Source organism: Notothenia coriiceps, unplaced genomic scaffold, assembly GCF_000735185.1.
Source record: "Notothenia coriiceps isolate Sejong01 unplaced genomic scaffold, NC01 NC01_scaffold00017074, whole genome shotgun sequence".
Classification (NCBI taxonomy): domain Eukaryota; kingdom Metazoa; phylum Chordata; class Actinopteri; order Perciformes; family Nototheniidae; genus Notothenia; species Notothenia coriiceps.
In genome coordinates, this window is record NW_011349775.1 from 238,272 (window position 1) to 253,698 (window position 15,427).

The window sequence follows — 15,427 nt, forward strand, 5'->3', positions numbered from 1 at the left end:
TCCGAGACTCCCGAGACCAAAGAAGGGTAGTCAAGGACGATGACCGAGAAAGGCGTAGACGAATGTCGGGAGCACGTCGTCTGTTTTCGGATCGAGCTCGTCGTTTCCGAACTACGTGTTGACGAACCCATCAGAACGTTATTGTTAACGACGAGTTGTTCACCATATGGTTACCGATCTACTGGTCTATTCGGCGTTAAATTACCACAAAGTAAAATTCCTTCACTAAATTTGATATCTAATATGGTTGATACGATAACTAAGACAGGCTGTGGAGGCTCAGAAGCCAAGCCCCACCGAGACTAATACAAACCAACCACAGCCTGGTGGGGTTGGGGTCAAAGAGCAGGCAGAGTCTGAAAAATCTACTGTTAAGGAAGAGGGTCCTTGCTCCCCCCCACCAACTGGTAAGTATGCATCCAAACATGAAGTCTAATTTCTCTCCCAGAATGCATATTTATACCTCTAGCTCTTTCACCTTAAACGCTACTGAAACAAGCCCTGAAAGTCTTACGAGTCATGTCAGTTGCACACTACATGGCTCAGCAGCATGGCCAAATGATCTATAACGCTGAAAGCTAATAGATATCTTTACTTTCCTGATAAGAATGATATGGACTTTACTCTTCCTAGTTGAAATCATGCATTAACCTATATTTAGATTTTAAAACAGTGCTCCAAATCATACATCACACTAATTGCATGTGAGCCCATAAGAATTACAAAACAAATACTTACACCAGAGTGCTTCATGGTTCAGTGTCCGAGTTTTCAGGTGTCTTAAGAAATAGGGACTGTTATAGACCGATAAATAAGGACTAAAAGTTGAAGTATTGACTTGGTAAACTGAGGTGATACAATTTGTACGTAAGGTGAGTCTTTAAATTATATCATCCAGATATATGAATGTATCAGCAGAACAAACACACTCACACAAAATACTGTATAGTGTTGATAGGCGATCTCCAGGTTGGAATATATTGATTGTAAGAAGAAATGTGCAACTCAAGTAAGAAAGACGAGATACTTGGAAGATACAGAAGATTGGAAGTTTTTGGAAGCTTGATCATCAGCATTTTTTTTGCATGTATGGTTTGCACTTGCTGACTAAAGGTAGATGATATGTTTTCTGTATGCCAAGTTCGTAAAAAGCCGGTGTCGTTAGTTTCGGTTGATTGGAGATCTTGCAGTATTGAGCAGCTATGATCCCATGTTGTTTTATTTTTTAGACATACAGTATAGGTTCCAATCAATGCTTGATGGTTTTGTCTTTTCTTCCTATCCAAGAGCTGCATACTCCATTTCAAAATGTGTATGTCATGCGATCAATGCCCTTTTAGGCCTTCCAATCTTTTGCCTTTTTGGCCCGGCAGTGACTGATTTTGAGCTTTTTGATAGGTGGGTGTATTTGTCAATTACTTTTTTATTGCAGATGATGATGCTGCGGCAGCCATTACTCCATCCCCAACACCCCATGCAGGTGTGTGCTTATTAATGTGCATTACAATTGTGAAACCTCAACGTCAGTAGCATAATCGTAATCTTGACATATTAACAGTACATTTCGTAAATTAATAAGCAGGAAAATAGTCTTACAATACATTTTTTTTCAGTTTTGTATCAATGGTGAGAATGGTGTGAAAAGTTCTGATTCATTGTGATAGAGAATGGGGGTCAAAGGGCAGGCAGGTGGGTGTAGATGTGCAAGTTGGTAGATATTGGTGAGTTTGTGGGACAGTTTGCGTGTGTTGGTTTTGGAGTGTATGTTTAAGTCCGAGACTGAGAGAGGCATTGCAGATGCTGAAGCTTTGTGCTTATAAAAAGCAGCCGTTCCATCCACCACTATATTTGTCACATGTTCAGAAAGTGTTACCCCAGAGAGTAACGGTGCCATGCCCCTACCTGAGATTACCCTGGAGGTTTCTCCACCGACAGGTGGGTAACGCTGACTCAGCGTTACCCACCTGTCGGTGGAGAAACCTCCAGGGTAATCTCAGGTAGGGGCATGGCACCGTTACTCTCTGGGGTAACACTTTCTGAACATGTGACNTCCTACACACACCACAACACAGACTATAACACCCCTTGCTGCTAAATACAAACCAACTTTGTGCAATATGTGCTATATGTGCAATATATATGCCATTAATAACTGTGTAATTTATACCTGGCCACTAAATCAATATATATATGCCATTAATAACTGTATAATTTATACCTGGCTGCTAAACCCTTGTTACTATTACAAGGTATGTATCTTGTATTTTGTAAATTGTCAATTTACAAAATACAAGATACATACCTTGTAATAGTAACAAGGGTTTAGCAGCCAGGTATAAATTATACAGTTATTAATGGCATATATATATTGATTTNTGCCCGGCAATCCCAATCCCAATAAACACTTAGCCTCACCGGGTACCACCAACCCTACTAACCATACCCGTCGCATCACAATACCTGCTACTTGTGTCCGGTGAGACTAAGTGTGTAATGGGATTGCGCATTGGAGAATTAGATTGGAAGTGTGGTCTATGGACCCTGCCAAAAGCCCCCTGGGGGGGTCTGGGGGGCTTATTTCGTTTTCACGCCTGCAAAGTATTCACCGGAAAACTACACCGATCGGATTCCGTGTGGAAAGTCGCAGATTGTCCCATAAGCGATGTACAGACCTTGAAAAAATGAATTCATGTTCCTAAGACTCCATGAGAGAGGGTTGGAAGAGATTACTCACTTCTCACACTTTATTACATATAAAGTTCAATATGAATTCAGTATGCACTATAAAGACATGGTTTGAACTTCAGGTGCCTCCTGTTTACATTGTAAACACTATAACCGATATATTTTATTTGTAACTCAACTAACTCAACTCACACAAATTATTGTAACTTCATCGTTATCCATTTATACCTTCGAAGCTTTATATATATAAAAATTAAAGTGGTGTCATGACTATTGACTTGGTCTATGGCAACTCGAATAGCCTATGGTGGCCAGAAATTTTTACCATCGGGGCTCGGGCAAATTATGACCCAAAGTCCACCATGGGTAGGGACTATCGATGGATCCAAATTCTTATCGTCGATCCCTTGTAAAATCCTCTGGTATACTCATTCTGATGGGTTGTATTTTTATACCTGTGTTTCGAGTCTTCAACATTCACATTCGATTTGCACGAAAGTTAATATAGCAATTTTTGTTAATTATTCAACGATGTATTTACATTTGAACTTACACACACTATTCTGCTAAAATTTTCATGAGTATTCTATTTACTCTACTATTGTCTGTATAAGTAGGTATTTTGTAAACACAGTGAGCGGTTGAACACACTGTGGTACCCAGGTGAACAACAAAGAGTACATTACTCTGCATTTCGAACATTGCACTCTCGATGCCGATTACAGTAAAACCAAGTTTACGGACGAATTGTTGGTGTAGGCGAGTAAAGTTTACCTTTAAGTTTCGTTATTTTTTCCGTGTAACTCACATAAATAAACTGGAAACAACATCGGTCTCTTCTTTGAGTGATCGATTTATTATTCCCTTCTATACTCGTCAACCTAATCTCGGTTTCCTGTCCTCGCACATACAAAGTGACATTTTCGTTTCCTCGTTCAACGGAATTGCATTTCAGCAAAAGATCTACACAGAGTTTTATTTATCTTTCTTTACTTATCTATCAGATATTTGTTTAATTTTCACACCCACAATGTAAACCTTCTCAGAATGACTATTCTCTCTTAATCGCCCGCAATATAGTGCTTCAATCAACTTTAATTCGTTCACTTACACTACTGTGCCATCCTCTGTTCTATAAAAGTTGTACTTTACCTTAATTTCTCCCCTAATTATTATTATTTCATTCATTTCGATCTTACTTTGAACTGTTCTTCCCAAATAATTACGTCCAAAAACTTCCCCCCCCCTCCTTACTTTTAAATCTTGAAAATCTTGAAGCTGGGCGTGTCTGAGAACTTGGGAATTTTTCACGAGCAACGCGACCAACAACCAATCACATGAATCTCCCGCTCCCGGCATACAAAGCAAAAAACCCCGGGGATTTTATGCGAGCAATATATATATATATAAACTCCCCAAACAGGCGAGAACCTACCAGTTTCACCCACTGTCTCTGCCACCTCCCTCCATGCCTGGTTCCTCCGGTTTGTATCCCGGTAAATAGTTCTGGTCGTAAAGAACCGGGTGATTTGCTACCGTAATATCTCGTTTGGAATATGAGGAAATGAACTGCGGTCTGTCTCTTCCAGCTTGCACGCGGTTTGATTGGCTGCGCTTGCACTGGCGGGATTTGCATAAACGGGATTTGATTGGCTGATGCCAAGCATCGAGCCTCAAAAGCTGAACATTGTTCAACTTTTGATGCCGATAGATGCTCGTGATGCTTGCAAAGCCATGCCATGCTCCCCACAATGCAGTTCGGCAAAGATTAAAAATCTTCTACGTCACCCCATTCAAGTGAATGGGCGAAGCGTTGAAAGCATTTTTTGATGCCTGTAGTGTAGACGTACCGTAACCCTCACACCAGATACTGACTGGTTTTCGGACCCCCCCAGACCCCCCCCAATAAAGCAAAACTGCCCGTTTCAGAGTGGCCTTTTATTGTGGCCAGCCTAAGGCACACCTGTGCAATAATCATGCTGTCTAATCAGCATCTTGATATGCCACACCTGTGAGGTGGGATGGATTACCTCGGCAAAGGAGAAGTGCTCACTATCACAGATTTTTTCAGATTTGTGAACAATATTTGAGAGAAATGGTTATTTTGTGTATATAGAAAATGTTTTAGATCTTTGAGTTCATCTCATGAAAAATGGGAGCAAAAACAAAAGTGTCGCATTTATATTTTTGTTCAGTGTAAGAGTAGTAGTACGGTTAAAATCTGAACGATACCCATCCCTATGTATATCTATTGGTTTTAGACTTGACAATTTTGTCCTCTCAGGTATTAGGAAAATATTTGGGGCACTATTTTTCAATATATTTTTTGACCAATCAATGATTTGGGGAAAAATCAGCGAATAAATCTTTAGTTGCCTCCTGCTTACGATAATCCGTGTGTCTGTGTTTCAGATGATGCCTGAAGTCCGAGTGTCTCTCTTCGGCGTTAACCCCAACCGCAAGTTTTTGGACTAAATGGCTCCGCTGTGTTCGAGAAAATCTCTCCTTGTTATTTTGTATTTCTTCTTTTGTCACAAGAAAGACGTCATTCCTTTGTCTGTGAAAACAAATCTACGATGCAAAAGATATTGTTGTGTGATGTATTGCTGTATTTTTCTGTGCATTAAGGGACAATATAGACGCTGCAGCTCAACATTACAGACGTGCATTGTGGGTACTGCACAGTTGTTTACTCCGCTGCTCCCCTTTGTCCTCTAATTGGATCATGACAAGCACAGCTTTCGTGTCACGGTTTCGGTAACCTCTACCCCACGTGTTATAAGTTGCATGGGGCATTGTGTTGCTAATGGATGTCTGCTCCAACAAATTACTGAGAAAGTAAATGGCATCCTGGAAGCAACGCTGAGGGCCGTACACGACGTTACAGAGTTAATTTATTGGTGTTCTGTCATGAATTAAACGAGTGGCTGATATCATTCCAGAGGGTCCACTGTGTGAATATGATGTATCCTGATTAAATTATGTGTGGTTGTTGTTTTGTCTTTTTTTGTCTTAAACTAAAGATGTTATATTGTGGAAATGTTAAATGAAATACAATTATAAATCATTAGTCCCACGTCTGTGCTCATTATTTATTTAATTTTCTTCAGTCAATGTCAGTTTTTTGACATGCATTTGCAATCATGCTTCATTCATTAGTTTATCACATGGTATTTGTCAGACAAAAATGCCCCCAATTATCCTGTGGCTCAGAGTATTCTGCTGACATGCTCCACTCATAGAGGAGTCTTTTTCTGGGACGGCTGAGCTGAGACGCAGGACCCCAGAAGCTCCCTCCTACTTGCAAGTATTTAACTTTTTAGACTGGATAGATTTACTTTGAAAGTTTTAGTTCCATCCTTGACTTTTCTTTTTGCCATGTTCTTAATGTAGAATAGGCTCTTTCAGGTCCGTAATGCAGGCTGAGCAGCATGTTATCACTTTGATGACATAACAACTTTTTTTTTAACCCGCTATGTGGCAAAAGGAAAACACACAACCTCTCGTCCCACGTAAAAGGTATTTAATGTCATTAGTTCGTAAAGTCTCACAGTATTTCTTTCTTTACAGCTTTTCAGCTTGCTCTTGTTGCGGGGGTGTGCTCATATTCTTGCTTCCTCCTGTGGCCCCCGAGGACATGGTGATGTCCATCTTCCAGGTTGTGGTCACTTATGTGTCGCTGCTGTGGTTTGTGAGGCTGAGTGAGGGGTTCCCGGACCCCGCTCAGAGGGACCTGCTGATGCGTCAAGAGGCGTCCCGGCAGACGGGGGGCCGGGTGGTGCTGACGGAGGCCGAGCAGATGCTGGACCTCCACCTCCATCAGTTAAAGGTGCAGGAAATGTCTGCAGCACTGTTCCCCCCCGCTGTCCACTTCTTCAAAGCAAAGCCTCTCATCCAGAAGAGTCCGATCTTCAAACTACTGCAGGACATGCCCAAAGGTAATCTCACAATGTGTGTTTTCTTTACCGTTTCATGTTAAAGCTGCACAGCGTACAGAGGCTAGAGTAACATGTCATTAACGTACCATAACTTGAATAGAGTTTAATAGATACATCTTAAATCAGTTTGAGGAAAAAAGCACGGTTTTAAGAAGTTAAAACCTACTTCTTTTGACGATTTCCTGTAATATTTTGTTTAATTTTCACAATTTTCTTATATTTGTTGTGGCAGGAAGTTTTGACATGAGTCTCTCTTCATCTCTAACAGGAACTACATATTGTTTTTCAACCAATAGGAGCACATAGTTATTCTTAACACGCAAAATGTGACTAATTGAGACACAAAATAACATCTCGGAATTAGTTTTTACTACCAATTTACAAAGATTTACTTCAAAGACACAGACATGACTACAAATATACAAAATGTTGATGAGGAGACAGAAGAAAAATTCAACAATGAGATGTAAAAAGACACAAAAACTACACAAGAGAACTATACAACTGCAACATAATGCAAAAGAAGATTACAAAATGATACCAAAAATGACTCTAAACCACACGACCGTTAGTCTGAGGTAAAAGGACTGTAATATCATTAGTGCATAATGTCTCACACAGAGTATTGCTTTCTTTTTGGAATGACATACAGCAAGCCTGCTCATAAAATGACTGCAAAAAGACAAAAAATAAAATGCCAAAACCAATTACAACATTAGGCAAAAAACGCAAAATGACTTAAAAGATGCAAATAAACAGCCCTGTCGTAGCTCAGCCCCTCAGTGTGAGTTTGAAGTACCTTCTTGGTGTTTCTGTGCCAGGTGCAGCGCTCCACATCCACACCTCCTCTCTGGTTGGTGTTGAATGGCTGGTGAAAAACATCACCTACAGGCCGCACTGCTACATCTGCTTCACCTGGGACAACTCGGTGCGCTTCTTGTTCTCCGACCGCCAGCCCTTCCCACGGTGGGACTGCTTCTACTGGCAGCTGCTGGAGACCTTGAGAGCCAAGATAGGAAACACAGAAGGCTTTGATAACAGGTTGAGTAATACATGAGCTTACCTTACACATTTCAGGACAAGGTATTCAATTTGAGTTGATTTTGATTTCATCTTATTTAATGTATTTTATTTAATCTCATTTAATGTATTTTTATTGTATTTTTATTTTAATCTTATTTAATGTATTATTATTGTATTTGCATTTAATCTTATTTAACATATTTTTATTTTTATCGTATTTAATATATTTATATTGTATTTTTATTTCATCTTATTTAATGTATTCGTATTATATTTTTATTTCATCTTATTTAATGTATTTTTATTATATTTTTATTTTATCTTATTTAATGTATTTTAATTTGATTTTTATTTCATCTTATTTAATTTAGTTTTATTTAAATTGATATATTTTCTTTCTTTTGTTTATATTTTCTTCTCTATTATTGGTGTTTTTTCTTGTCCATCATTGAGTTTCTATTTCAAAATGTTTTTAATCTTTTGTTGTCACTTGTATGTTGTTGTTTTTTTGCGTTATTTATTGTGACAGGAATGTTCAGAAAAAGCAACATATTTGAATGGAATCGATAAAAAAGCCTTTGAAAGAACTCTATATTGGGAGAAAGTAACCCAGATGATCTGTTTGGGGTGTGTTTCAGTTTAATGCAGCACCTCACACTGTTCACTGATGACCCGGACGGGGAGTATCCGAGCCAAGAGGTTGTGTGGGAGAAGTTAGAGAAAGCCTTCATCGCTGGTGCGGGGCTCATCAGCCACGCGCCCGTGTTGAAGGATTACTTCTATAGAGGCCTGGAGGAGCTGCTGCAAGACAACATCATGTATCTGGAGCTGAGGAGCGGCCTCTCCCGGGTGTGTGTTGCTTTATTTACACCTGATCCCTAGCTCCAGAGCCATATTATCGGTATTGATAGCAGTAGTATAAGAGCATTGACATCAATTACTTTCTTAGCTCACCCATTTCGATTTCATATTAGTATGTTGTGCCTCTTATGACATGTCTCCATGCTTTAATGTTCAAAAAGCTCTTTATTTTTCTCATACTGCCTGTGCTGCAGCACCTCTTTTCCCCCTCTGTCTGAAACCAGAGCCCTGTCTGCTCTGATTGGTCAGCTGGCCGGCTCTGTTGTGATTGGTCAACTGCTTAGAGATGTCCCGCCCCTTAGCCTATCAAGTCTAATGCGTTGAAGAGCTAGCCAATTGAAGCAGGAGTGTTACATAGTGATGTCACTATGTTACTGAAGTGAGAAGGAGTCGTTTCAGACAAATGTGAAGAATATATCTAAGTCTTTAAGAAGGGTAGTTGTCCAATACACCCAATTGACCTTAGGTTTTACAATCCGTTTACTCCATTTTCAACATTGATATTCCTTTTTCTGTTGTGTTGAATAGACGACATTCACAGTGGTGAACACAAGCTTTTATCTTGTGTTCCTATTTATGTGTCTGTTTGTTACTATGGTAATGAACCAGTGAACATCCAGGGAGCAGACATTGAGATTGTGAAATCTTACAAATACCTGGGTGTTCATCTGAACAATAAACTGGACTGGACTGATAATTATGCTGCTCTGTACAAGAAGGGAAAGAGCAGACTCTTTCTGCTGAGGAGACTGAGGTCTTTCGGGGTTCACGGGGCACTCCTCCAGACCTTCTTTGACTCTGTTGTGGGATCAGCTATTTTCTATGGTGTGGCCTGCTGGGGCAGCAGCATCTCGGCTGCTGACAGGAAGAGACTGAACAGACTGGTAAGGAAGGCCAGCTCTGTCCTGGGGAGTCCTCTAGACACTGTGGAGGTGGTGGGAGACAGGATAATGGCAGCCAAGCTGTCCTCCCTGCTGGACAATATGTCCCACCCCCTCCAGGACACCCTGTCCTCACTGTGCAGCACCTTCAGCGACAGGTCACACGGAGAGATACCGCAGGTCCTTCCTTCCTGCAGCGGTCAGACTTTACAACCAGCACTGCCCCTAGTAGACACACNAAAGTCTCTGTTGTCATCTTAGACAAGTGGATGTAATCAAATAAGTATGTGAACATAACCAATAACCTACCATAGCCAATAACAAATAAATGTAACTTATTTTATTTGCGTTGTTCATTCATATCTTATTTTACCTTAACATTTATTTATGTCATTTTTTTTATCTCTCCAGTTTTTAAAGGATATTTTTGGTTACTGTCCTATAGTATACATTGGAATGATTTCAAACCTGTTTATCCCAATAATTATAAAGGAGTGCCTTGGAAATATGTGTTTACATAAATTGTGACCAAACCGTTTGAACTTAGACTAAAGTTAACTATCTAAACACTCAGAATCCTTTACCTCACTGAGCTGTAGTTATCATCCTCTCAGTCTGACTGGAGAGGACTCTCCCTCCACATTATTGTAGAAACATCTTCTTCTTATATCCGTTAGAGCAGCTAGCACCAGATTCTAATAACAGCACCGGTACCGGTGCACCCTCTCTCTCTCCCACGCTCACTCGCATTTTGGCTGTGAGCTGCGGGCGCCAGATAAGCCAACATCCCCCATTTTCATCACTTACAGCACCCATTGTACAGGGCAAATGAAACGTGTAACCGGGGAGAAAAGGGTGTTACATTTACTTAATTATGAATATTGTTACATCAAGGCTGAAAATTAGGATGAGCCCCAACGGTCAAAAATGTTCTTTTTCCTCCCAGAGCTACCAGCGCAGCGCCTCCCCAGATGGCGCCCCAGGGGGAACATCTATAACGCCAGTGCTACGGGCCGGCCCTGAGTTCATATGCAACTTGCAAATATCTCTCTCTCTCTCCCTCTCTCTCCTCTCTTCTCCCTTCTCCCTCAATGTTGGTACGCAAATGCGCCTTTTTTCAAATGACCCGGTGCTCGTTTTTTGGCGGAGGTGCGCATGCGCACCTGCGCACCAATTATGTGCAGCCCTGCACATAAAGGTCCCAACAGACAGAGAGGAATGAAGCCTGCATGACTTCTTAATGCGCGGTTCTCAATGAGGAAGGTGTTAAATAGCCCTGCAAGTAACAGCTATTTTGTATTATGGATTGATCTGCAGATTACTTTATAGATTAATCAATTGGTTTATTAAATGTCGGAAAATAGTAGAAAATGTCCAGTCCAAGATGATGTAATTAAATGGATGATCCCAAAGATATTGAGTTTAATATGATATGAATCAGAAAATAAACTGAAAATCTTGAAATGTAGAGGCTAAAAACAACATTTTCTGACTTTTGCCCATAAAATGTGTTAAATTACTTTTTTATTATAAAATAATGGGCTATTACTTTTCTATTAACTGATTCATTGTATGCAGTTCTACTGTTAAATAATTGAGATCTCAATATTGAATAATATGATGCAAAAGAAAGTTTCAGGGGTCATTTCAACTTGATGATGAAATGTGATGCTTACACGTCGGGGGGGATGAAGTTGTCCTGGTCGATGCGGACCTCGATGTTGATCTTCACAGCGGATTTATAAATAGGAATATTCCTCTGGATGGAAGCCTGGACGGCAAAAAGTCACAACACAATTTAGATTCAGAACTGATTTTAAGAGCAGGAACATCAAATAGTTGTGATCAAATAAACAACTTGAACTCTCTAACCTAACGGACTCACCTGTACCATCTGCACGTCCTGTTTACGGCAGCGAATCGTCACTTTGGGCTCCAGGAGCTGATACAATCCCTGGTACGAAAAAGATTATGAAAAGATCATCAAACCTCTGTTTTTAAAATCTCAAAACAGCCTCTTCATAAACATACACACTCAATCAGACACACTCATACAGTCTGATACAACCATTCTGCAATACATCCTCCCTGTACTCAGATGCTGTTGAGAGATGTTGAGAAAGCCTTAAATGAATATGCAGGAGGCAGTTTGTGCCCCTGTAATGACTATCGAGTGCCTTCATTGATGTCAATGGGGTGGACAAAATAGCAGAAACACCTGTCTGTCAGCAAAAAAACACAACAAGCTTTTTATTAGCAATCCCCCACTTTAAAATGTTCTTTTAGTCTTTATTATTTACCTACCTTTATATTGTGTTATAGGTCAGAAGGATTTTATCTTATATTATTAATCTAAAATGCTTCAATAGCAATATTTATTTTTACGTTGGTCTTTTTTATTTCTTAATTGTTTCACCTTTATTAGAATTATGGCATTTTTATTACTATTATCTTTTTATTTGTATTTCTGTTGTACCTATATGTTCACTTTGTTTTATGGGGTTTTATATTGTTGCATCGATTCGGTTGTCTTGTGTCTTATCTGTCGGAGAGAAACCATTATTTATTTTATTTGTATTATCATACCTTTTACCTCCTTGTGTCTATTAACCTGATCACATGTTGTATTTTGCTGCATGTACCTAAAGCTCTTAACAAATAATCTGAGGGGAATTTCTTGTTGTTTATTTTTAACTTGTGATATGTCATTTTGTAAAGCACTTTGAGCTCCATGTGTTGTATGAAAAGTGCTATAAATAAAGCTTTATTATTATTATAACAATTGAATCGAGACATAATCAAAACTGAACATTGTGACCTTTAGGAAGGAAGGATTTATTGCAGGGCGTTTGTATTAGAATACATTAAGGTAGTTGGTGTACTTGTGTGTAAAGAATCTGAGAGGATAAACCCACCTGTAGGATCAAGCCGTCCATCAGAGCTGGATACCTGGCTGGGTCTTTTGCGATGTTCCCGAGCCGTTGGCGGGCCTCGTTCAGCATTTCCTGAGGACATAAATACACACGGGGTTCCTATTATTCACATATGGTGCACTTACACGATCAGTCTCTCCTCTGTATGCACAGCCTGAGTTATAACTGCTTACCGAGATCATATCGTCCCGGGCCTTCAGCACCTTCAGGCGAGCCTGGTTCATCAGGTTTGACATCTGACTGTTAATTAGACAAATAGCAAACACATTGGGTCTGTTTAGACTTGTGAGGGATTTTTTGTTGCTGTGCGGAAAACCCTAAGACTGTTTTGGGCCAGGTCACAAAAGCATCATTGTAGGTAGGATAAAGTGATTGAATCAAATCCCGGAAACTCTGTGTCACACGGACAGATATTTCTTTGTCCTTAAAAAGGGAAGAGGACTGGATGTGTCCTTTGATGTGTCTCGCTTTGACTCACATTTTCTTCTGCTGCTCGATCTGCTTCTCCTTCTTCTCGTAGTACTCCATGATCTTCAGCCTCTGGGTTTGGACCAGACGGCCCTTCTCAATGTTGAACTCCTCTTCTGCCTGCAGGAGGAGACATAGTTATATCTTTCTGTTTCTGTGATCTTTAACCAATAATCAGTTCTGCTGGTGTATTTGTGATATGAGAGACATGCGTATTACACAATAAAAAAAGAGTACACGTCAGAATATGAAAGGCTATTACCTTTGGAGCTATAAATATGGCATAACATTGTGAAATAAATGTAGTTTTATTAAAATAAAAAAGACACTTTTTATGCATAACAAGACAAAACCTAAAAATGTCAAATGTTATTCTTTTTTTTTAAATAGAGAAAAAGAGCATATCGTTATATCAAAGAATTAAAAACAGTGATTTTTAAATGTTTTAAATCAAACTGTTGTTTATAATGTGTAATGTAATACTTTGTGTGCTCTTAGCGCCCCTAGTGGTAAGCATCACAAAGGAACACATGGATAGGATTCATGCATTTTAAAACTTGTAAACTTATTTTTATTGTAGAATCAATGTCTTTAATTATGTATGCTAATTGTCTGATGTTATGCATCCTTGTGTGTTTGTCTGTGCTTATAATATACATTTTAATATTGTGTTAACAACAACACCTGTAAATACATGAAAACTGAATCTAAACTCAGTCAGATGAGTGCACAGCACAACAGTGCATTTCGAATAGATTTAAAAAAGGCCATAACTGCTACATTACAGGCCCAAATGTGATCAAATCTAGACTAAAGATACATGTTTATGCTGACAAGAATTAGTTCATTATTTTCAGCTTTTCTCTCCTCTCACTTCCTGTCAGCTCTCTACTGCTGACTCATTAATAAAAGCACAACATGTCCAAAAGAATACGATTTAAAAAAGGAAGGGATTATTAATCATCCCTTGGGGCTTCTCTCCACAGCACTGTGTGATTTTACCTTTGCATCAATTTCCTCTGCCTTCTCGTTGGCCTCCTGTTCAATGAAGGCCATCATGTGCTTGATCTGTACACAGGAGCAAGACATATATTAATACGATCAGGCTTCCTCAACAAAAAAGATATAGATTCATAACATGTGTTATGGATTTAAACGCACACGGTTTCATAATGAACATTCAGTCTTAGGAACTAACTGCAAATTGTCATCTCTCTCTTAATGAACTCAGAGGTGATCGTCACCCTGCTGTGAAGCGACTCTGTCGTCTTACTTTAGAACACTGGTGAGGAATGTCTCTGCCAGCCGTGTAAGAAGTATTAGAAGTATTTACTCAAGTAAAAAAACATAAACCACAGTGTGAAAATACTACTCTTAAATCATAAGTTCTGCATTTGAAACCTGAATTAAGCAGAAGTATATTTTGGGAAGATGTGCGAATAGTACTTGAAGTTTGAGCAGTTAAAGGCTCCATGTTGTTGGTAGTCTTTATAAGATGTTTATGAAGTACATGTTTGCTACATGAATGTGTGTGTTGCATATGACTCCTGTAGATGTTCAAAGGAACACATTATGCTTCAGTTTAGGGTAAAAAAAAAGGGTACATGGAATTGTAATCGGACATAAAAAAGTAAAGCTGGCAACTTTTGTTGAGAAAATACAAATATTTGTCTCTGGGATGTAGTGGATCATTAGTATAAGGTGCATTAAAAGAACATACTCAAGTTCTCAAATACAATTACTGGGTACCTCATTAAATTCATAGTTTATGTTAACCACCAATGAACACTTGACCTTAACTTGTGTACAGTTAGCTTCAGCAGCATTGCATTTGCTCATATGGAGGTTATTTCCAGTAAAGAGTCCAGACTGTGGCTCACTCACTCCTAGTTCCTCATCATCTGCTGATCATGTGATCATCCAGTAATATGAACCTCTAAATATCACCCATACGATACGACCCAGCACAGGCTTCAAAATGGTTGCTTATTTAGCTATAACACGCATATTTACGTATAAACCCTCCATTCAAACACACCCTCAATCATCGCATTGTGTATGGTTAGGGTTTATATCAATGCTAACCTCCTGCAGCTATCTCAATGTCATTCTGTTGCACACACTGTGTATTGCAGCTACTAGAAACATTTCAGTGTGTTAATGAGACGATTAGCAACGTGAAACTGCTCTAGCATCGACCAAAGAGAAACAGGTGGATGGTGACAGTATTGAAGGATAAAAAGGTTTATTACCTGCTTCTGAACGTCGGCATCGCTAAGCGCCATGGCTGCAGCTGTCAGAGGTCCGTGCAGGCCTGCGAGCAGAATTAACAAAAAAATACAATAATTAAAACCGCCGAAAAATAAAACAAAGCATGATTGATAACAAGGGTATGTTAACAATGTAATGAGAGCCTTAAATCCGTGTATATTTACCCAAAAATCACAGACGAGGAGGTATGAATTAAATCGCTGCAGTCGTGACTCGTAAAGATGTCTACGGAGGATCAGCTGATTGGCGTCGTCACATGATATTTACTTCCGGTCGAGCAGCCAATCACGTGAGAGAATAAGAGACGCGTTTAACCTGCTGCAGAAAGCAGGAAAATTATGTGGTGTTTTTTGATAAAAGAACAAAA

At 39.4% G+C, this 15,427-nt stretch overlaps 3 protein-coding genes across 3 annotated transcripts in view; 2 read left to right on the forward strand and 1 right to left on the reverse strand.

Moving 5' to 3' along the window:
- The first annotated feature begins 354 nt into the window (after positions 1-354).
- Positions 355-15,427, forward strand: part of mybpc1 (myosin binding protein C1) — a 58,448-nt gene continuing 43,375 nt past the window's right edge. Inside the window, exons 1-2 of the mRNA XM_010776570.1 lie at positions 355-407; positions 1,433-1,480. The gene's annotated coding sequence lies outside the window, so the exon portion shown is untranslated. The remainder of the gene's footprint in view (positions 408-1,432; positions 1,481-15,427) is intronic.
- LOC104950118 (adenosine deaminase CECR1-A-like) lies at positions 6,303-8,528 on the forward strand. Its single transcript, XM_010776593.1, has 3 exons — positions 6,303-6,623; positions 7,445-7,664; positions 8,285-8,528. Exons 1-3 carry the CDS (start codon positions 6,323-6,325, stop codon positions 8,526-8,528), a joined length of 765 nt encoding a protein of 254 aa, XP_010774895.1. The 5' UTR covers positions 6,303-6,322.
- atp6v1e1b (ATPase H+ transporting V1 subunit E1b) lies at positions 11,045-15,332 on the reverse strand. The gene is made up of 8 exons (XM_010776573.1): positions 15,225-15,332; positions 15,042-15,103; positions 13,792-13,857; positions 12,800-12,909; positions 12,495-12,561; positions 12,304-12,393; positions 11,274-11,342; positions 11,045-11,159 (listed from the first exon to the last, which is right to left on the reverse strand). The coding sequence occupies exons 2-8, from the start codon at positions 15,072-15,074 to the stop codon at positions 11,061-11,063; spliced, it is 534 nt and encodes a 177-aa protein (XP_010774875.1). The 5' UTR covers positions 15,075-15,103; positions 15,225-15,332; the 3' UTR covers positions 11,045-11,060.